Here is a 23,748-nt window from a genome sequence, read left to right as displayed (position 1 = left end):
AAATTAAAACTGAATTTTATCAAACTTTTTTTGCATACTTAAGATGGTCATTTTTTCTTTTTTATTACAGCAATGTGATCAACTATATTAGTTTTCAAATATTAAACCAACCATGTGTTCATGAAAAAAAAATCCCATTTGGTTGTGATAATATTATTTTTAGCATTGCTGAATTTGCTTTTCTTGGGGTTCATAAGGGTCTCTGGAAAGTATGACTATATTTATTTTCAGTTCTGAAAATTTTTCAATTATATATATAATTTTTATTGTTACTTTTATTGTCTTTATTTTCCATTTTACTTTTTACTTATTGATACATAATATGTACATAATATATGTACATATTTTTGAGGTATGTGTGATAATTTAATACATTCATATACTTTGTTATGATCAAATCAGTGTAATTGGGATATCATTACCTTAAATATTTGTTTTTTCTTTTATGCTAGAAACGTGAATAATTCTCACTCAACCATTATATTTTCAATGGCTTCTGGCCTATACTCCTTCTTTCCCTATTCTGGGACTAATTAGACATATATTAGACCTCACTTTTCTGCTCGGTCTTATAACTTCTTATTCATATTTTCTATTATTTTATGTGTCCGATTAATTCTGGATACTTTCTTATGGCTCTGTCCTCCAATTAACCATTAACCAATTTTCTCCTCAACTCTGTCTAAACTGCTGGTAACTCATCCATTGAATTCTTCAGTTTAGTTTATTTTTCAATTCTATAATTTCTATTGGACTCTTAAAGATTTGAGTTTTCTGATGAAATTCTCCATGTTTTTTATTTTAGGTAATCTTCGTTTTCTTCTTCATGACTTGAGATAATGTCCTGAAATTGCATTAAGAAGCTTTTCCTTGTTTGTTTGTTTTGTACAGATTGTTCAGTTCACCACTCAGTGTGCTCTTTCAATCTCTCAGGTTTTATGTTTTTCTTAAAACAGTTCAGGCATCATTATTTTTCTCCAAAAACTGTCTCTCTATTCTCTTTTTAGGCTCCTATTAGAGTAAGTTTGAGCTTTTTGGTTTATTCTTCCTACATCCTGAATTCTCCTCTCTTACAAAAGATTTTTTTTTTTAATTTAAATAAGCCATGATATTGATGGTATTCTATAGTTCTTGTAGTTAATTATATCTTAAGCTTTGTTCAGTATACTATTTAGCTCATCCACTGAGTTTTAAATTTTAAGTCACTATATTTTCCATTCTCTAACTTTCTTTCTTAAAAATATATACTTCTTTTTTGTTTAATAATCTCTTGGTGTTTTTCTCTGTGGATTATATGATACTTTATCTCTGAAAATTTCTAAGTTATTTTTACTTAGTTGAATCATTTCCATTTTCTCAGGCATGGATTCTCTTTATTTGCCTGGTCAGTTGATCAGCTTTGTTGTTCTAGACAGTCACTAGTTTTATAATTCTGTTTTAGACTTCAGTTCCTAGAAGTCTTTTGTTCTCTTTTTGTCCTTTTAATGTTTCTTAAAGATTTCTTTTTAAATCACACACATCCTCAACTGTTCTATAAAAACTGTTATGTTTATGTATAACTAACTTCTACTGTCTCTCAACTTCTTGTCTTCCAAAAATTATTGCTTCCAAAATTTTCAATATTTTTATCTGATTTACTTTCCGGAATTTGCCTCCTTATTTCTAAGCACTATACTTATATTTTCCTTTTTGCAGTTTTAGATATTATTATTGACTTTCAATTTTGATCTCTTTCACTGCCTTCCTACCCCTACTACATACTTGACAATTTCTGTCATCCCATTCTCCTAATATTAATATTTATATTATTTTGACTATGTAACCTTATGCATAACTGTGTGAACTAGAATATTATAACTACTTCTCATTTCTTAGACAGATCTTCCTTTTCCCTACACTTAATTAGTATCTTTTAAAAAAGTATTTGCTTACATTTTTATGTAGACCTCACTAGTTCAAATCTTAGTTTCTCCTGGTTGTTTATCTCTTCCATAAAAATCAAACCCATTAGATATTCTATAGATTTTATCTCATGAAGTCTGACATGATGCAATTTGAACGCTGCTTTGAAACCTAGCTGCAGCTATCTTTAGTTCTTCCTTTGCTATCATCCTGGGTATCCCAATCATCTTTACCTTGTGAGGAAGCATTTATTTTTTGGTTCCATCTTTTTTTTTTTTTTTTTTTTAGTTCATAATTTTGAAAATTCATTTAGTTCATTTGGTCAAAATAAATCTTCTAGTAGCTTTCTGAGAAATGTTAGAAATGAGGAAAATGATTTGAGGCCTTGCTTGGGGCCGAGTATGTACCTACTCTGGGGCCAAGTATGTACCTACTCTAGCCTCAAAATTACTTGATAGTTTGGCTGGCTTTTGTATTCTAGGTTGGAAATCTCTTGTTACTCCGAATTCTGAAGATAATGCTAATAGTCTTCTGGCTTCCAGTATACTGAAGAATCCAATGAAAATATGAAGAGCCCAATGAGAATCTGATTTTTTTTTTTCTTGGAGATGGAGCCTCGCTCTGTCGCCCAGGCTGGAGTGCAGTGACCTGATCTCGGCTCACTGCAAGCTCTGCCTCCCGAGTTCACACCATTCTCCTGCCTCAGCCTCCTGAGTAGCTGGGACTACAGGGGCCCACCACTATGCCCGGCTAATTTTTTTTGTATTTTTAGTAGAGATGGGGGTTTCACCGTGTTAGCCAGGATGGTCTCGATCTCCTGACCTCGTGATCCGCCTGTCTTGGCCTCCCAAAGTGCTGGGATTACAGGCGTGAGCCACAGCGCCTGGCGAGAATCTGATTTTTGATAGTTTTTTTGTAAAATCATTTTTCCTCTTAGGAAGCTTGCATGATTTTCTATCAAGCCTCCGTATTGTGAAATTCCACTATGTCGTGTCTTCAAGCTGATCTATTTTCATGCATTTTGCTGAAGTTCTTTCCCACTGCAAGATTACAGACAGATTAACTTAAGTGTTCTCCAGTATTTTTTAGTGCTTTTCTCCACCTTCCCTTTTCTTTTTTATAGTTGAGTCTAAAATATTAACTTTTTTGGTAAGTTGTGTAGGGGTGAGGGAATTCCATCAATTTTTTCACACAGGTAAATAGTTATGTTACTATACTTTACTGAACAGTCTTTTTTTTTTTTTTTCCATGCTGTGAAATGCCACCCTTGTCCTACATTTACATCTATTATATCAGGGTTTCTGGTAATTCAAATATTTATGGCTAATTTTACTTCCTTTTTCATAATATCTCAAATTAGAAAAATGCACTTGAAATTAGAATAGCTGTTTGCAAACAGTAACTCCCAGCTAAAATGTTGCTTCTCACTTGTATTGCTATTACACAATTTTAAATATTTTAAATGACTTTGTCAAACACAAAACATCAATTTTCCTGTAGAAAAAAATAATGATTCTTACCCATTGCAGGGGTGGCAAGGGTTTGGCGGCCAACAAGCTGGGCTGGTCCCAATCCATCAAGAAAATCACTGAATTGACTGTCAGCTCCCAGTCGCACTCCAGGAAATATTAAACTATCAGCAAAAGGATAAAAACCAAAGGAAAAAACCCATGAAATCTTCTAGAATTCTTTTCACTAGTTTCCATTTGACTAATTATGATCATGAAACATAAATATTACTTAGACAATCTGTTTTTTTAATTGATTATTTGCACTGCCTTTGAGCCAAGCATATGAGGCTTAACATTGACTGAGGAAAGGTGTAAACTCTCAATTTAACACCTAATGGTCTATTCAAGAGGGCTCAGTTATAGTTTTTAATATACCAAGTTCCAAATCCTTATATAAATGTGTTGCTGACAAAAAAACATAAGATGCAAATTTTTATATCATAAACTTCACACAGATACTTGCTCATGAACATTAGGTAACATTCATGCTAAATTTTTAAAGTGGCCAATAATTTCTCAAATAAATGTTATAACATAGTTCAAGTTCTTATTTATAAACATTTAATTGATTCAAAGATGAATTATTTGAGACTTTTATTTGGTTCCAATGGAAATTAATTGGTTAAAAAAATCTGTATTTCTCCCTATAATATGACTTCCTGATAGCCCCAGGATGTAAGCTGCACAAGGGCAGTGCCTGTTCTCTTCTTGTTGACTGATGTAGTTATCACTGGGTAATGAGAACTACGCTCATTATGTGATAGGCATTCAATAAGCATTTTTTGAATGAGCATATTTCTATAGAGACTTACTCTTTCCATTGTGCTTTCACATCTATTATTTCTCTTAACCAAGGGAATTAAATGGGACACTGATTATATTCCCATCCAGAGACCATGAAAATAAATCCAAGAGATTAAGTGGTTTATGATGGAGGCAAATTTTATTTGTTACTTTTTTATATCAGAAAATGATGTGTTCAAGTCTCATTTGTATATTACTTTATGCTACTTCATCAAATATTGGTATTTTGTCAGTAAGTTTATCTCCATAACTTTCATACCTGCTGATTTTTGTTCTTATATTCCTTACTGGAAACATGCATAACAAGTCAATCATTTGACCAACTAAACAGAGACCAACTAGTTTCAGGAATGGGAAAGAATATCACAAACAGTAACTTGGCATAATTCTGTTAAATTTTCTAAACAATATAGAAAAATTCCAGTAAAGACAAGAAATTAGAAATATCAAATTGGTATATGAGTAATGTGAATGGTAATGAACAAATAATTATGGAAAATTTATATGTGGTGAATCTCCATGTAATCCAAAACAACACATTAATTACTTATTTGTAAGATCCACTACCTCAATAAAAATTCAGTTTTACCAGAAATATTCTCAAGCATAGGAAGAAGCAGGTTTTGTGCAGGATCCATATGAAATGGAAAAAAAAAAAAATCAAACAGAGTAAATTTTTAAAAATCGTATTCTATTTTTTCAGAATTAACTAAAACATTTTAGTCAGAAAAATAATGAAGCTGATAGACCCTGGATTATTTCTTAAGGTAAAAATGAGTCAGCAATGTTTTAAAAACAAGAAAATGTAACTTACTTACATATATGACAGTGTTAGACTTAGAAAAGCTTAGGGTCCAAAATAGCTTGGAGAAAATTAAGAAAATGGGAAATCAGTCCTTACTTATAAATTTTAATTTGGACTTTGGTGACAGGGACAGACTATGAGTTTCCCATATGAAAGAGTCCATTACCTGTGGCATTTCTACACTAAACATTCAGTAAGGAACTAGTCTGGGCTTTCCTAGATGGAGGAAATCAATTTGTTCATGTGGACTCAGAATTTCTTCACCCTTTGAAAGGTATGAATGACCAGGTGTAGAGGTGTGTCCATGTGTACTTACTTATAAGCCATCAGGGTGGTTTAAAATGGATGGTTGAACTTCTGGTTAAATAGAGAAGCTGCACAGTAACACTCAGTGGCTTTGTTATCTTACTGATTAGTACACAATTCCTGGTTCCACAGCCATGCAGACGTGCTGACAGCACTTACTTGCCCTCAGAGCTGTAACTGTTGATGCTGCCATCAGTAGACTCTCGGCTCGGCTGCCTTACCATCTTTCTCATTTCAGCTGCCATGCCTGTTTCTGTGCTTCTCTGAATGGTACTTTTTAACTTTTTGTGGCCCGACTCTGACAGGAGAGAGTAAAAGAAACTCTAAGTTTTATTTAGACAGTTTTCCCCTGAATATCAATTGATCCTGCAAATACAATAGTTAATTTTACACATAATTACAAATTTAATCAGAAAAATAGTAACCTAAGGGAGTACTTTGTTTGATTCAGGCTCCTTGCCAAAGTGTGCTTGGCTAAGGGGAGTACCACTGGATGCTATGCCATGGCCACAGTTTCAGTGACTGCCTAAATCTCAATCAGCCAAAATGAAATCATTGTATTATTGATGGTGACAACTTCAATGAAAATCTGAGTTTGGCACCCAACTGTTATGTGGAAAGATAATGGTGAACAATCTAATAGGTTTCTCCTAACACGGAATTCACTAAATGTGTATGAATAGTCCCAAAGGACAGGTCGTGTTCTTTTAAGGAGAAGGTGCATTTGGAACCCAGTACGGAAAATACCACAGTTTTACTGTCATGTATCAGCAGTCCTCATAAAGAGAAACTAGTATTTTAATTGATGATTTTTGCAACACTTTAACATACACTATATAATATTTATACTTATTTATACTCCATATAGATTATGGAGTTAGGTGTAACAGGTTTTATCTTAATTCAAAGACTACATAGCTATCTCATGGCCTTTTGACTCAGCTGCATGAGTTCTGACTGGCAGTTTTGGGGTGTACACCTCCATTTGCACTGGGAATTACATACATTTGCATTTCAGTTCTTGATAAGTTCAGAGGAATTCTCTTGAGCCACTTTGAAATGCACTAACCAGCATTCTATTCATAGCATGGAAATAAATTCTAAAATATTTACTTGCTTACATGTATAAGCAGTATCAATAGGTTAGGAAAACTGTTAGACTTTATTCCATCTATACGTCGTGTATACATTTCTGGTTTTCGCTTTAGTTTCTGTATAGTATCATTTAATACCCATTAATAATATATGAAAAATGCTCTATATACATAATTACATACATAACTACTATATAAACACATTAACTTTTCAATCCACATAAAACCTTTACAAAGCAGGTACCTAAATACACTCTTAGATAAGCCATTTGAAACACTGCATTTTTTCCCTCTCATTTTTGGTCACTGGATTCCTTTTGTAAATTGTCTAATCAAAGATATAATAGGTTATGTTATATGCACTTAATGCTGATGCTTCCTACACATTTAGTATGTTCATTAAAATTTTTATTTTTTATTGTTCTTAACCTTTTTATTGCTATTTTTGCTTACAAAGACAATATATGTATATTACAAAATATTTAAATGTTACAGAAATTGCCAACATTGAATGCCCCCTATAATTTCACCACTCAAGGAAGACAATGGTTAGTAATTTGGGAACTATTTTTTCTTTATACCTATACAAGCTCCTTCACTTGGCTACTGTGATCCACACTCTCCGTTTTTCCTTCTTTGACATTGGTTGTTACTTCCCAGTATCTTCTGCTGGATTTTTCCTCTTTGAGATTTTTAGAAATAGACAATCCCTAGACCTCAGGCCTCAGACCTTTTGCTTTCTTCTACACTTACTTCCCAGGTGATCTCTAACATAGCTTTAACATAGCTAACAAAGCCACCTATGCCCTTGTGCCTCCCAAATATACATCAAGGTCTTAACCTTTCTCATAAATGCTGAAGTCATTAATCCAATTGCCTAGTAGCTCCATTTACAGATCTAATAGGCACTTCAACATTAACATATCCAAGACAGAACTCTTCCCCACCTCCACCACACTACCACCTCCTACTACTAAATCCTCCTCCCGCAGTAAATGGTACTGCAATTCACTTGGGTGATCAGGCCTAAATCCTTGTAATCATCTTTGATTCCTCTAACACACCCCACACCCAATCCATCAGCGAATCCTCTTGGCTTTGCCTTCACGATGCATCACAAATCTGGTCATTCTTCTTCCTCTCCACAGCTCCAACCCTACATCCAGACACTATCATCACTCAAAAGAGCAGTGCCATACCCATACAGCTGGTCTCACTGCTTCTATTCCTTTCCTCCTCAGAATATTCTTGACATAACAGCCATGGTGAGTCTTTAAAAATGTAAATCTGAATATATCATTCCCCTGCTCAAGATCTTATAATGATTAATCACCAAAGTAAAATGAAAATCCAAAATTGTTATCGTGGCCCAGGAAATGCCATATCATCTGGTCCTTGGACACCTCACATCTCATCTTCTGTCCCTCATTCCATATGATCAATGCTCTCCAGTCACACTGTCTTCCCTGCATTTCCTCAAGCCTGCAAGCATGCTGCTTCTGGGTCTTTTTTACTTCTGTTTGTCTCTTCTGACTTTCTTGCCTTGCTCCTTATTCAGATTTCTGCTTCAAGAGAGGCTGTCTCCTCAGAGAGGCTTTGTATAGTATCCCTTTGCTGTGCTTTATTTTTCTTCACAGCACTGCTTCATCTGCCATTAAACCTTTATCTGTTTGTGGTCTGTTTTCCAATTAGAATTTAATTTCTATGAGAGCAGGGTCATTGTGAGTATTGTTCACTGTTATTCCTAGAACAGGGGTATTGTTCACTGTTATACTAGAACAGGGGTATAAACTGTTGATAGTGAAATCACACCACATATACTAATGTGCAATTTTCACATTCCATTTAATATAATGTAACACAAACAGGTATATATTTATTCTTTTTAAAGATTGCACTATTCCATTTTATGACTATGTGGTTCATCATTAAACCATCCCTTTATTGATGGGCTATTGGATATTTCCAGTTGTTATAGGAGAGCTTCTACAGAATGATTACTAGAAGCTGAAATGCTACTGAAAGGGTAGGAATCTGTTTAATTTAAATAGCTATTTCTAAATTCCCCTTTAGAAACACTGTAGTGATTTATACTCCTACCAAGAGTCACATGGATGTTCCCACTTACCTACCTATGGCTCAAGAATTCTCTACCTTTCCCCTTTTTGGACTCTGTCTTGTCCACTTCACTTGTCATTGTGGAATGTGCACACTTACCGAAGGCAGGGACTTCATCTATGGCCATTGTAAATGCTGTTTAGTTTAGTTTTGGCATTTATTCATTTATATGTTGATTCCTTTCTAGAGGTAATTCATTTGTGAAGTCACTATGGTACAGCAGTGGCCACTCATGGCCACATACTGGCCAGATCTCACTTGAAGGACAGGGGTAAGCCCCAGGGGTATATTACCAAAGTATTGAGCCAAGATGAATTACAAGTGTTTATCCAAGACAGCATGAGATAATAAAATCTGGGTAGAACACCAGTTATTGAAAATCATGAGGATCATGGCTAGAGAAATTGCAGGAACTTTAAATCTAAACGGTGAGGTGCTGCTGAAAACTGGAGGAGAAACAGTTAAGAGGATCAACAATACGGCGGGTTCAGGTTAGAGTGTTAGTTCATTCTGTTTTTTGTTCGTTCATCTATCCTACAAATATTTATGGAGCATCTATTATGTGTCATACACTGCTTGAGGTGCTGGAGATACATGGATGGATGAGAAATTCCCTGCTTTAAAGGAGCGTAGATTCTAGTTTGCGTGTGTATACAAGAAAGAAAGTGAATAGGCCGAGCGCGGTGGCTCACGCCTGTAATCCCAGCACTTTGGGAGGCCGAGGCGGGTGGATCACGAGGTCAGGAGATCGAGACCATCCTGGCTAACATGGTGAAACCCTGTCTCTACTAAAAATACAAAAAAAAATAGCCGGGTGTGGTGGTGGGCACCTGTGGTCCCAGCTACTCGGGAGGCTGAGGCAGGAGAATGGCGAACCCGGGAGGTGGAGCTTGCAGTAGCGGAGATTTGTGCCATTGCACTCCATCCTGGGCGACTGATCAAGACTCCGCCTCAAAAAAAAAAAAAAAAAAAGAAAGACAGTGAAACAAAGAACATACAATATCGCTGATAGGGAAAAAATTAGGCAGGATGAGAGGGGTAGAGAGTGATGAGGTAGAGCGGGAATTGTTTTGTTTGTAAAGGAGCCAGGGTCTGATTAAGCAGGGCAGGGGGAAGTGAGGACACAAGCCATGAGGAAAGAGGGAAGCAGTACACTGCGGGGATCAGTCCTGGTGATGGGAGGCTGTGAGTAATGGTGGCTGTGGCAGAGGGGAAGGGGAGGGCTGCAGTCTTGCAAGTAGTGCACAGGTCCCCAGGCTTCCTCTCCAGTCTTTGTAATGTCGATGTTGACTCCAACCCAGAGGCTCTGTCACCAGTGATGTCGGGCTCTGTGCGTTGCTGGCAGTCCAGATGACGGTGAAGTGCAGACTGTCAATAACTGATTTCTCTTGCATTATCTAACACAGGTTTCACATGATCATTGTTCATTACATATTTGGTGACAAATGAAAATGAAAACTGAAAAGAAAAACTTTAAAAGTGAATAATCTTTATTCATTTGTACATTTTAGTTGGGATATCAAGTTTTCTTAAAGAAGGGTATATCTACAGGGTGTCTCAAAATGCTTACAGCAGTTTTAAACTTTAATAGCTTCCACGGTGTAAAGGACACAAATGCTCGAAAAACATCATTTGAGGGGCTAGTTATTGAATTTTCTTTTATATTTACTTGATTTTGTGAATTTGAATATTTTTAATATTAAAGTTTTTGTTTTAGTCCTGCTGAATGAAGATGGCAGATGAACTGACATCTAACTGTTGTCTTATTCATATTAATAAATATTCATGAAAAGAGCTTCAATTGACTAAGCAATATAAAGGTCTAGGCAGAAGCTCAATAAACAATTCTAGTTTTAAATTTGCCTTATTTAAATTCATAAGGGCCCCAATATTAATTTGGAATGTGAGGATTAGAAGAAACATTGTTTTATAGATGTGAAAACTGTAAATCTGGAGAAACAGAATTCATGCAACAAATTCGTTCAGCCCTTACTCTGGGTCCAGTCTTTTCCAGATGCTGCTAATACAGCAATGAGCACAACAGACAAAATCCCTGCCCCGATGGAGCTTACATTCTAGTGGATATAATGACTTGCTTAACATCACATTAGTTAGCAGCAAAAGCTGAATTAGAAACCTGTCTTTCTAAATCTTAGTCTTGCAATCATTCCATTATACAACATTTTAGGAAAATGTAAAGTCTGGTCTTATTTATTTTGCAAATAGAACAATGGTTATCTACACAGGTATTTTTATGTATACATTCACATATAGCTTTACAAGTTAATTTGTAAAAGTTTGTTAAAAAGCACATATATTCTATACAAGCACAAATGTATAATTATCTGCATCTATGTATATATACTGTAATTATAACAAATATGTGTTACATCTATGTAATATGTTTAATGTCAGTATAGTCCATTAAAATATATACAATATTAGAAAATGCTTTTATGCTTTTAGGAATGCCATCATTATTAATTATTTGTATCCATTGAAGAATCATTAACCTTATAAAGACGTAAAGTCTACTACAAATTATGACATGAAACCTTTGATTTGTGAACACCATCTGAAGTATTCTATTAAGAATAAAAAAGATTAGAAAAGTAGTGCATTTTAATATTCTCTAGTCACATGAAAAATTACTAAAATCCAAAATGTCTGGGGGCAATATTTCACCCATGTTCCGGAAGGGCAAACTTTTTCTCAAAGAGTATTGCAAAAGGTGTCATATTTACAGGTGAACTCTTTCTCTCTTTGCTTATTTAGAGATATGTGTTATATTTAGAAACACCCACTGACTTATTAATTCATTCTATAAATACTCATTAAACACCAAGAACCTATGATATAGGCATTGTTCTAGGTGCTTCAGATACAACAGTAATAAGATAGAATAGGGAATACAATAAACATGTATTTTTAAGTTAGGACCAGGAGAAACAGGTCAAGGCTAGAAAGATAGACAAGGAGATAGAATATATTGACACGCAGGTACAATTAAAATCTATGGTGCTAAATATAAGAACTTAGGGAGGAAATACACATAAAGAGTAAAGAGAACAGAGCTTGGAATATTCCCACAGTTAGAGGTACAGAAGAAAATCAGGACTGTCAAGGAGGCTGAAAAGGAGGACCTTTTAAGGTGGGGGAAAAGCAGTAAGTGCAGTGGTACAGAAATCAGAAGAAGAAAGTGTGTCAAGAAGTAAAAAAATAATGTTGTTGATTACCACTTAAAAGGTTTAGTAAGAAAAAAATACAGACGTGACCACAGTGCTTGGCTTCATGGAGATAACTGACTGAGAGGAGTAGATTCAGTGAAGCAGTAGGGTTAGGTGCCTGAAAGGAGTGCCCAGTCAGAAGAGGGAATGAGAGGTGAGTAAATAGAGACAGCTCCTATGACTATTTTGTAAAGGTTTGTTGTGATTGAGAGGTAGTATTTGGAAAGTCACACAGTATTAGGGGAGGTTGTCCTTTTCTTTAAGATGCGTGGTAGTAGAGCTTGTTTCTATGTAGATTGGAATAATTACATGAACAGGGAAAAACACATTGTTAGGCTTAATATTATCTGTTGGAGAGATGTATAAAGATAGATAACATCAGATAAATCATCTTCCAATCAAAGAAGTCTCTGAGGCCAAAGCAGTCTCTGATGGAACTGGATACACCATCCAACTCCATCAATTAATTGGAAAAACCAATAAAAGAGTATCACCTGATTAAGAAATTTAGGTCCAAAATAAATGCAATAATGGTTTGTTAACTCACAAAAACAAAGTATCAAGTAAGTATAACCTTTTTGGTTATTCTGAAATAATATTTTTTTTGTTTTTGAGGTGACAAATTCAGTTATTTTGTAAAAATTAATTATTTTTTTTAAGAGACAGGGTCTTGCTAGGTCTCAGTAACAAGATCACAGTAAGCTAAGATTATGCCATCACTAGGCTGGAGTGCAGTGGTGTGATCACAGCTTACTGTTACCTTAAACTCCTGGGCTCAAGTGATCCTCCCCTCTCAGCCTTCTGAACAGCCAGGACTACAGGCACATGCCACCACACCTGACTAATTCTTTCAGTTTTTTTTTTTTTTTTTTTTTTTTTTTAGAGATGGGGTCTTGCTATGTAGCCCAGGCTGGTCTTCAACTCCTGGCCTCAAGTGATCCTCCCATCTCAGCTTCCCAAAGTGCTGGGATTACAGGCATGAGCCACTGTGCCTGGCCAAAATTCAGTTGTTTTTTTTCTTTCTTTTTGTGGAACCTGTGAGAACTTGAAAATTCAGTTTAAAAAAAAATTGTTGTGGTTAGTATATTATACTTGTTCATTTTGTCCTTTAGTCATTCAACAAACTATTTCCTTAGTGCTTTGTGCCCCAATACTGTATATGTAAGTGTGAAAAGGAAAGAAACCCATCAACCATTTCATAGTCTAGAAGGAGACATAGACAAGTAAAAGTCTCATTGTGATGTGGTATAAGTGCTGTGCAGTGAGTTTATTTTATATGTATTTAACTTTATGTATTTATGTTATGTAAATTCAATGATATGAAGAGAAGAAGAGAAGGGGAGAGAATAATTCAAGCAGTGAGTGTGAGTCGCAGCTTGCAATGCCACTTAATGAGCATGTAAACTGGCGAGATCATGAGCTGAGAAATGCAAATCTTCTTCTTTGTTTCAGTTCCTCAAGATAATTCTGGTGTTTATGAAGATTTCTAAAAAAAGGCTGCCTAAAAGCAAGCCAATGGCTTTATCTGGATTCAAACAAAACAGCACCAATGTAGTCAAACTGTGTAAAAGCAGACAGTATTGGACTTATTGAGAGACTGTAGATTGCTATTCAAGAGATTTTCACAGGAAATTTTAACTCTGTGTAGAGGTAGAGGACGGATGGAGGCAGGGTGGAAGGGAATTGTATAGTTGTATTTCAAGCCAGGAGAGCAGCATACGTAAAGGTCCTGAAGAGAAAGAGTATGGTCCCTCGAGATAACTACATTTCCTGAATCACCAGAGTTAATTTAATGGTGAGTGAAGATAGTGAGGTGTGAAGCCAGAGAAGTAAACACCGGAGGGTCTTTTATCTAAGGCCCTCAGGGTGCACAGTGACATATCATTTGAGCTGATGTTGTATTGTTACTAATGCTATCCTTAATAATCTCAGGGTCCTGGTCTTCCTTATACAATTTTACCCATATACAATTGTGTGTAGTTTGTATTACATGCAATATAATATAGTAATATTGTCATCTATCTCCAACAATTATTCTTTAAAAGAAAATATGCAGCAGCTCTCCTTTGTTGATGTCAGATGCTTCCAATGCGTGGTAACCATACAGTTGGAATTTTTTATTAGTCTTCCCTAGTGCTATCATTTTCTTTAGTATTTAAGCAAATAAACACAAATGTTCCTTTTGTGTCGTGCCAAGGTTTTTATCTTAAGCCAGATAAGTACAACTTGTAAAAATTTCATAGGTTGGAGGATTATTTTTAGAAAATGGCACAAGAGTTCTTTGGCTTTCATTGTTTTCCTCATTTTCTCTCACTTATTCTCCAGGTTAATCCTATCAGTCATAAACTCTACTATTTTCCTTCCATTTTCCCATTTTCCAAAGATATTTCTAATGAAAGAATACAGTGGTCAAGAAACCAAAAACAGTATCATTCTGAGTATTTTTGTGAGATAGATGGAATCATTCTTTTGATGATATTTTCCTTCAAGAGAATATTTCAAATCTTTCCTAGTGATGTACTTATCCACTTTTATTCCATTTCCCTAACCCAAAAGATATAAAATGTTTTCTTTTGTTACCATGTACTTTAAGTTATTTACAGATACTACTTCAGAAAAGGATTCATCTGTTCGAACACTGAACTTTATTTTTATTTTCAGCTCTTCTGTGGCTAATAGCTATTCTTTCATTAAAAACCTGGTATTGCTATGATTGACTATAAAGCCTTGCCTGTCAGATCTGCTTAGATCACTCAATTACACTTACATTTTCAGCAAAACGTTAGCTAACATAACTTTGATTTTTCAATTCGCTGAGCTATTGAAAGTATAAACAATAGCAAGTTCAACATGGCTTTTCATATGTTTTAAATAATCTTCATATTAAACTTAATAAGGCTGCCCAAAAATATTAAGTAAAGAGATTTGTATACACTGAAACATACCATCTGTACTACCTCCTATTTTGGCTAAAGCCAAATAAAAGAGCGGGAAACATCCAAATGCTGAACTTCTCACTCGTGTAAATTGTTTGATTTCACAGCTTCAATGTTTCCAAAGTATTTCTAGTGTTAGGAGCTAAATTATGTCCCTCTAAAACACATGTTGAAGCCCTAACCACTGTACCTCAGAATGTGACTGTAGTTGTAGAAAAGGCCTTTTAAAGAAATGATTAAGTTAGAACGAGGTCATTAAAGTTGACCCTAATCCAATTTGACTGGTGTTCTTATAAAGAGCTGGAGATCAGGCCTCACAGAGACACCATGGGCCACCGGCACAAGAGGGACCACCCTAGGAAGACGCAACAAAATGGTGGCCAACAGCAAGCCAAGGAGAGAGCCTCAGAAGAAACCAAACCTGCTGACACATCAATCATGAACTTTTGGCCTCTCGAATGTTAAGAAAATAAATATCTGCTCTTTAAGCCATCCAGTCTATGGCATTTTGTTATAGCAGCCCTAGTAAATAAACACATTTAGGGAGTAGATTTTATTATTTTATTGTGTTATTTAATAATTGTGATGATTTAGATACTTTAAGCATGTGGGGATAAATAATCACCTAAATTGTCTGAGGATGAGATTAAGCCCCAAATACTGGAATGGACTTGTTTTTCAGGTTGCCTTAAATAAGAAGTGGTCTGAAGGCCAGGCATGGTGGCTTATGCCTGTAATCCCAGCACTTTGGAAGGCCGACGTGGGAGGATTGCTTGAGTCTAGGAGTTCAAGACCAGTCTGGGCAACACAGCGAGACCCTATCTCAATTAAAAAAAAAAGTAATCTGAAGTATTACACGGGTATACTGAAATCATTTATTAACAACTCTTGACAACAGGAAGATAAAGGCTCAGATTTTATTTGCTCAGTAGTAGTAAAAATAGCACATTTACTTCACATTTGTTTTCTTTACTCTTCTTTGGTCTAAGTTAATACCTCAGATGAAGCTGGATTTCATTTACTAAGCATAAACCTAGAATATCTCCTTACTGTCTACCACCCTGGCTATAATAATAAAGTAATACTTCAGGTTGAAGCCCAGAAACAAGCAAATGCTTTATTGCATTGTTTCATATATATATATATTATACTTTAAGTTCTAGGGTACATGTATACAACATGCAGGTTTGTTACATACGTATACATGTGCCATGTTGGTGTGCTGCACCCATTAACTCATCATTTACATTAGGTATTCCTCCTAATGCTATCCCTCCCCCCTCCTCCCACCCCACGACAAACCCCGGTGTGTGATGTTCCCCACCCTGTGTCCAAGTGTTCCCATTGTTCAATTCCCACCTATGAGTGAGAACATGCGGTGTTTGGTTTTCTATCCTTGCGATAGTTTGCTTAGAATGATGGTTTCCAGCTTCATCCATGTCCCTACAAAGGACATGAACTCATCCTTTTTTACGGCTGCAAGTATTCCATGGTGTATATGTGCCATATTTTCTTAATCCAGTCTATCATTGATGGGCATTTGGGTTGGTTCCAAGTCTTTGCTATTGTGAATATATATTTTTAAAAACTTTTATTTAAACTCAAGGTTTTGGGGAATCTTTCCTCCTATCCAATCTCAACAGGCAGACTAATACTCCAAGTGGAGCCTGGACCAGAAGTGGTTTGAGGGGCAACTCTGGACTCAGAATGCCTGGATTCAAGTACCAGCTCTACCACTTACTAGTTCTGTGCCTGCGGGCAGCCTACTGAGCCTTTTACACCTTAGTTTCCTCATCTATGAAATGGGGGAATCAAAATACCTAGCTCATAGGGTTGAGTATTAAATGAGATAATTCATATAAAGCACTCAGGAAAGTGCCTGGTACCTATTTAAAGTTATCTATTGTTACAGAATAAGATCTCAAAGTATTCTGCACAGATTATGTCTTCAAGTAGAATAATGCCAATTCTCCTTGTTCCATTCAAAGCACATGTTCTTTCTGGGCCTCACATTTAACTCCAAATGCTATTTAGAATGCAGTAAAATTAAGCTGCAACATGTCACAGATAATTACATGTGCCCCCAATATCTATTCATTCTCACCATTTGTTTTACTGGTAAACTTCCCATCCTCTAAGTTAAGGACTGACCACATTTCCCTTCCCTCCTCTGCTCTTGAAGGCATGGGGACATGATGGTGGGAGCTAGAGCAGCTACTTTGGGTCTAGGATAGGAGAATTTGATGAAGCAGGCAAAGCCTAGTCCTCTGACATAAAGGAGTCGCCATAACAGCTCAGACTGGGATGACCATTGGGACTATTATGTAAGAGTCTTGATTAAACACTATCTGTGGGTGCCTTGTTACAGCACCCTATCGTGTACCACAGAAGATAATATTCTAAATCAAACCCAGTGTGGATTTTTGAAATAATAAAAGTGGTTTTAGGAATAATAAAGAGTACTCTCAGTTCTGCAGCTTCAGATAGAACATTTTAGTCCTCTACAGTTTCATGTTTGGAAGAATAAGGCTCCTCTTCTAATAAGAGAGTTAATGGAAATTTTTCTTCCCCACAAAGTCTCAGAGAATGTTGGGTTAGAGGGGAGGATTCTAGCAATAAACACCGTTTATTAAATACCCTCATGGCACCCCACAGGGTACAATAAACAGAGGTGTCCTTTTCTTTTTCTTGTCTTTTGAGATGGCATCTCACTCTGTCGCCCAGGCTGGAGTGAAGTGGCATGATCTCGGCTCACTGCAACCTCCATCCCCCAGGTTTAAGCAGTTCTCCTGCCTCAGCCTCCTGAGTAGCTGGGATTATAGGCACCTGCCACCACGCCTGGCTAATTATTATTATTATTATTATTATTATTATTATTATTTTAGTAGAGACAGAATTTTGCCATGTTGGCCAGGCTGGTCGTGAACTCCTGACCTCAGGTGATCCACCCACCTTGGCCTCCCAAAGTGCTGGGATTACAGGCATAAGCCACCACACCTGCCCAGAGGTGTCCTTTTCTAATAGTTTAATATTCTGAAACAAACACACATGTATGAAGTTCTTAATTATTGTGTGGCAATGACTGTACTGCACAAGTTATAGATAGAAGAGAGGGTTTTATTAGATCACAAAGAAAATTAAGAAAAAGTGTTTTCTATATTCTGTAAAATGGAATAGATTCTCTGTACTTCTTACCACATTCCATAAAATGAATTAGATGGATTTTCACCAAAATTGGGGTGGTTTGATTTAGAATACAAGCTATGCAGTATATGTGAAATTCCTGTTGGGAGACCCAGCAGGATAACTTAAAGAGATAGGCAGCAATTCTTGAGAAAACCTGAAACAGAAAACCTGATCTAGGAGAGATGTGGCATATGTAATTAGTTATCACTAAAGAAGCCCCCACACTGAAACTCAAAATCACAGCATCAGGTATTCTAAATGGTAGGGTGATAAAGGATAATTGGGCAGTTTCCTGTTGGGGGACTCAATGTACCTTGAAACAACAGCAGAGCAGGTATTTATTTATTCTTGAGTGCCTATGATTTTCCCAATCCACAATGGAGAGGCAGACAGCATGTGTAAGTACACTTTTGTAAGGATGGGTGAGGTAAACACTTAGAACAACTTACACGACCATTACTGAGAAGTCAACATTAATTTGTTCATATGAAGTAGTTAAATGTTACAAGGAAAGAATAAAATATGTTTGATGATCTCCTAAAGGCAAAGTTTGTGTAAAGAGGAATTTTGATTCCTTTACATCTTTTAGTTGTATACATTGATCATATCAGGATTGGCCATGATTTCCTAAGAAACAAGATGAATATAGGTCTGTATATAAAATAAAAATTCACAAAGATGAAATCAGTGAGTTAGTTAATCAATACAGGCAGTTTATAAGAATATATTATATTCAAGACACTATGAAAAGATAGTATCAGCTTGGCCTTCAAACTTCTGCTTGGGGCCCTACTGTGTTCTTGCTTTAAAGGGTCTTGCTCTGCCCTCTTCTTATCTTACTTCTTCACATAGCATATAGCCTTCCCTGTCCCATAGACCAAGAGGGGGCCAAGAGGATGTGCCCACCCAGAGTCCAAGCCCACTCAGAGCCCATGTTCCCTTCTGAACTAACCTTCAGATCCATGGGATCCTAGAATTTCCTGCCTAAATGGCCCTGCATCCAATCCCAGAGCTAGCCCAGATGTCTTTCTAGGGTTTACTCTCCTGAGGATGGATAGTATCAGCAGTGTACACACCCTAAAGTCCAAGTGGGAGTGGACAGAGCTTGAACACATGTGCAAGGACACTCAAGGTACAGGACGGAACCAAGGTTTGGGAACACAAGAAGGTGGATGACAGGTTTCAGCAGGAGGTGGGGTAAGCCAAGCCCAAGCACAGAACTCTGGAGAGCCTGAGAATTCTAAATTGAAATGTGACCTCCTTGGTCATTAAAAAGATATTTTTGTCAAGGAAGGAGACTAAAAGACCTTTTATTTAGCGTTTTGTTAGTTTGGTTTATAACTTTTAAATGGCATATATGTATGTGTACTTCCATTTACTGCTCAGGGCCTCCAGTAAGCCTAGAATCTCTCAAGCATAAAACTGTCCCATGCTTCATAAACAATGAATCCTTTATTTTGATCCATTTGAAGGAACTATCATTAGAACAAGTCTGTTGGGTAATTTTATTTGGAGTTTTGATCAGACTCTGAAAAACCTGTGATAAATTTTTATGATTAAAAACCCAGGGAAATCTTACATGAGTAGCAAAATCTGATTCTCTCTCTCTCTCTCTCTTTTTTTTTTTTTTTTTTTTTTTTGAGACAGGGTCTCTCTCTGTCACCCAGGCTGGAGTGCAATGGTGCGATTTTGGCTCACTGCAACCTCTGCCTCCTGGGCTCTAGTCATCCTTCCACCTTGGTCTCCCAAGTAGCTGGGACTACAGGGATGCACCACTACGCCCAGCTAATTTTTGTATGTTTTTGTAGAGACAGGGTTTAATCATGTTGCCCAGGCTGGTTTTGAGCTCCCGATATCTGCCTGCCTCGGCCTCCCAAAGTGCTAGGATTACAGGAATGAGCCACGGAGCCCAGTCCTTCTTCTTTTTTATAGAGTTTTTTTCTCTCCTTAGTTCAGAAGACTTGGGGGCCTATAAGGAAAGGAGCAGATGTGGAAGAGTAACAGCTCTACTGGAGACTCAATTCTCACATTAAGACACCGGGGACTGGGAAATCTATAGACCCAGACAAAATATTCCTCATGGAAGTGAGGCAGGATGACAGCAGGGTAGTCAGAGCTTTAGGGTAGCAAAACTTACACTTCACAGACTAAAACAAGGATATGCTAGCACATATTGTAATGACTGGTTTAAGATCCTCACATAATTGGGTGAATATTTCTCTATACATTCTTAATAGAATGTGAAAGCATTATTTACAAAGATTTGATTTAAGAAGATATTAAAAGAAAATTGGGGTGCTTGGGTCAGTCCCTCCAAAACTTATTGGAAATCATATAGTCTTTTTTCTAACTTCAGAATTTTCAGGAAAAAGCAAATTCAGATGCACCAGAAACCGTCTCTTTTCTCTTGCTTTTATAAAACCAAGAGGCAAGAATGTGGTCAGAGATATTTACCACTGCTAACTTAAAAATATTCCATTTCCATTTTATTAAAAGGGAAATTTGGAATTTTATTGGCAGATAATTCAATAGGCAAAGATTACAAACATTTTCACTAGTAAGCTTCCAAGGAGCAAGCCAGCAAAAACTGCAGAGATCCCCTACAGGCCATATCTTAGTTACAAAGCAATCCAAATCCAATCCAGGTTTGGGTCCCTTGTGTACCCAAACCTTGCCCACTCCTCCAGAAGTACCTGCATACAACTCTAGGAGATTTTGTCATTGTAGAAAAAGCAAATTCAACTGTGAAAAGCAATAACTACTCAAGGTAGCTGCACTCTCCCAAAATACTATCATCTAGAAATGTTTCACTCTGTTTAGTTATATCATAATTAGAGGCTTATTTGGATTTATGATAACTAACTACATGTGGCTGGTACAAGTTAGTTCATCAGTGTAATTTCTAACATCCAGCTGACATACCTATTCTAGAGGAAATGTAATGAAAACTTAAAAATAAAGTTATATATTTACTGAGTGATCAGAAAGATAATCTATGCTTTTAGAGGAGAAAAAAGTATCAAGATTATTTAGTAGGTATAGAACAAGTTATTAGTAAATACAGGAGAAATTTTGTAAAATGTAAGAAGAGAGATAAAAATCAATTAATTAGAGAGAGAGGCCAAAAGAAAATCAGAAACGCTAAACTTGATGAGGCAAAGAGCTCATGAGAGTGAGGGTGGCCATCAGCACAATGTGATTCTGACTGGCTACTCCTTTTAAAGCAGGGGTCCCCAACCTCTGGGTCATGGACTGGTACCAGTCTGCGGCCTGTTGGGAACCAGGCTGCACAACAGGAGGTGAGTGGTGGGCAAAGCTTCATCTGTATTTACAGCTGCTCCCCATTGTTTGCATTACTGCCTGAGCTCGGCCTCCTGACAGCTCAGAGGCAGCATTAGATTCTCATAAGAGAATGAACCCTATTGTGAACTGTGCATCTGAGGGATCTAGGCTGTGCATTCTTTTTGAGAATCTAATACCTGATCTGTCACTGTCTCCCATCACCCCTAGATGGGACTGTCTAGTTGTAGGAAAACAAGCTCAGGGCTCCCACTGATTCCATATTATGGTGAGTTGTATAATTATTTCATTATATATTGCAACGTAATAATAATAGAAATAAAGGGCATAATAAAAGTATCGCACTTTAATCATCCTGAAATCATCCTCCCCCTTTACCCCCGGTCCATGGAAAAATTGTCTTCCACAAAACTGGTCCCTGGTGCCAAAAAGGTTGCTGACTGCTGTTTTAACGCAAAATACTCTGACCACTTCATTTCAGACTGGCACTGAGATCTACTCTAGCTCAAAGTATGGATATGACAAGAGGGAAAATAGGCAAATAATGTAAATTGTGCTAATTTGAGGCTTGGGCCCACAGGCCTTGGTAGTAATTTGAGGGCAGGTTGTGTGACACCAATGAAGAATCATTCCATGACTGGGAAGAATATAACTTATGCATAAAAACTTAATTAGAGCCTGTGTGCCCTAAGGGTTTTGGGAAACTGCTGACTGGTTGCTTTTCCACTGACTGTGGTTAGAATAGGTACTAAATAACAAAACATAGTTGCGTATCTGAAGACCAAAAGAAAACTCTTAGGAAATAAAAAGAAATGGTTTGGTGGTAAGAATTGGTACAATGAAGTATTAAAAACATTAGGTCTTTAGGGCCGGGCGCGGTGGCTCACGCCTGTAATCCCAGCACTATGGGAGGCCGAGGTGGGCAGATCACAAGGTCAAGAGATCGAGACCATCCTGGCCAACACGCTGAAACCCCACGTCTACTAAAAATACAAAATTAGCTGGGTGTGGTGGCGCATACTTGTAGTCACAGCTACCTGGGAGGCTGAGGCAGAAGAATCGCTTGAACCTGGGAGGCGGAGGTTGCAGTGAGCCGAGATCCCACCACTGCAATCCAGCCTGGCGACAAAGTGAGACTTCAACTCAAAAAATAAATAAATAAATAAATAATAAAATTAGGTCTTTAGTTTTCATCTCACTGCTCATCTTTTAAAAATTAGATGAACATGAACTTGAAATATGCAATACAATAAAAAGTATACTGGTGAAGAAAAAATCTGGTGGATTAAGGTTTACCAATCTTCAGAACTGCATTACTGTATCTTTTTTTTTCTTTTTTTAATTTAATTTTATTATTATTATACTTTAAGTTTTAGGGTACATGTGCACAATGTGCAGGTTAGTTACATATGTATACATGTGCCATGCTGGTGTGCTGCACCCATTAACTCGTCATTTAGCCTTAGGTATATCTCCTAAAGCTATCTCTCCCCCCTCCCCCCACATTACTGTATCTTAAGGAATTGACTAAATTACTTCAAGTACAGTATTTAATGATTCTGTGGGAGAAAAAAAAAATGTGCCTAAGCAGATGTCTAAGCTTTAATGAATGAAAATGTTAACAAAATGTAAGATAAGAATGATAACATATTACTGACTCTAATTTAATTTGACATCCTTAGCAGAATCAATTACTTTCTGCCTCTCTTCTTTCCAGTTTGCTTATTACTCTCAAGGCATTGTCCTAAATTGACTACAAACAATGACAATCCTGATAATTTGAGGAGTAGGAGGTGTGTTCAGTGTTAATCACACACAAAAATGTTTGATTCTGGTTCAGCCACACTTCAATAAGTGGGAATGAATGAACATGGCCATGAATGTGGAATTGATAACTCTTCCTGAGAAGGAAAACACTGTAATTCACAAGGTAAAAACAAACCTGACACTTTTTCATTAGAGCAGGAGTGTATTTATAAGAATATTAAATACTGGCTTATGCAATACTAAAGCAGTACTAAAAATAAGCACTGAGCTGAAAACCCTGAAATTCAAATTATAGGTGGGTTAAATTGATCCATTTTAGAATAGAACAGATCAGAAACTTAGCACTGAAACCTTAAAAATAAATGACGGGATCCAAAGTCTGCTCAAAGAATCCAAGGTGCAGTAAGGTTAAACCCTTAGCCTGTGGTTACTTAGCTCCTTACCAACACAATGAAAATTAGAGCCTTAATCTTTCCACTTCTAAGTCTTTGACCTTTACTGTAGATAAAACTTTAATTTTAATTTTGTTTAAAAAAGAATTGTCTTATTATGAAAGCGGTGGACTGTGTCCTTTATTCCCAGGATTGTTTGTTTCAGAAATAACACACATTGTTACACTCCATTTGTTCACACTCTTAATAGGCCAAGTCCAACCTCCAGTGACTTTAGCATCTCCCTGCTTCAATAAATTGTTATGTAACAGGTCATGCAACCTGGCGGCAGCCATATATAGTTTCCCAACAATGAATAGCAAACCAATCACTGAAGATTAGACACAGTCCAGAGAGACCA

At 36.7% G+C, this 23,748-nt stretch overlaps 1 protein-coding gene across 49 annotated transcripts in view; it reads right to left on the bottom strand.

Moving 5' to 3' along the window:
* The window catches only part of RIMS1 (regulating synaptic membrane exocytosis 1), a 512,927-nt gene that overhangs the window by 6,642 nt on the left and 482,537 nt on the right, over nt 1–23,748 (bottom strand). For all 49 annotated transcript variants that reach the window (XM_054557696.2, XM_054557698.2, XM_054557734.2 and 46 more), the window contains 2 exons: nt 5,488–5,626; nt 3,423–3,535 (listed from right to left, as the gene is read on the bottom strand). In XM_054557696.2, coding sequence (XP_054413671.2) covers nt 3,423–3,535; nt 5,488–5,626 — 252 coding nt within the window. The remainder of the gene's footprint in view (nt 1–3,422; nt 3,536–5,487; nt 5,627–23,748) is intronic.

The sequence above is a fragment of the Pongo abelii genome, chromosome 5 (assembly GCF_028885655.2).
Source record: "Pongo abelii isolate AG06213 chromosome 5, NHGRI_mPonAbe1-v2.0_pri, whole genome shotgun sequence".
Classification (NCBI taxonomy): domain Eukaryota; kingdom Metazoa; phylum Chordata; class Mammalia; order Primates; family Hominidae; genus Pongo; species Pongo abelii.
The sequence above is the reverse complement of the archived record's forward strand: the minus strand, read 5'-3'. Positions and strand labels throughout refer to the sequence as shown.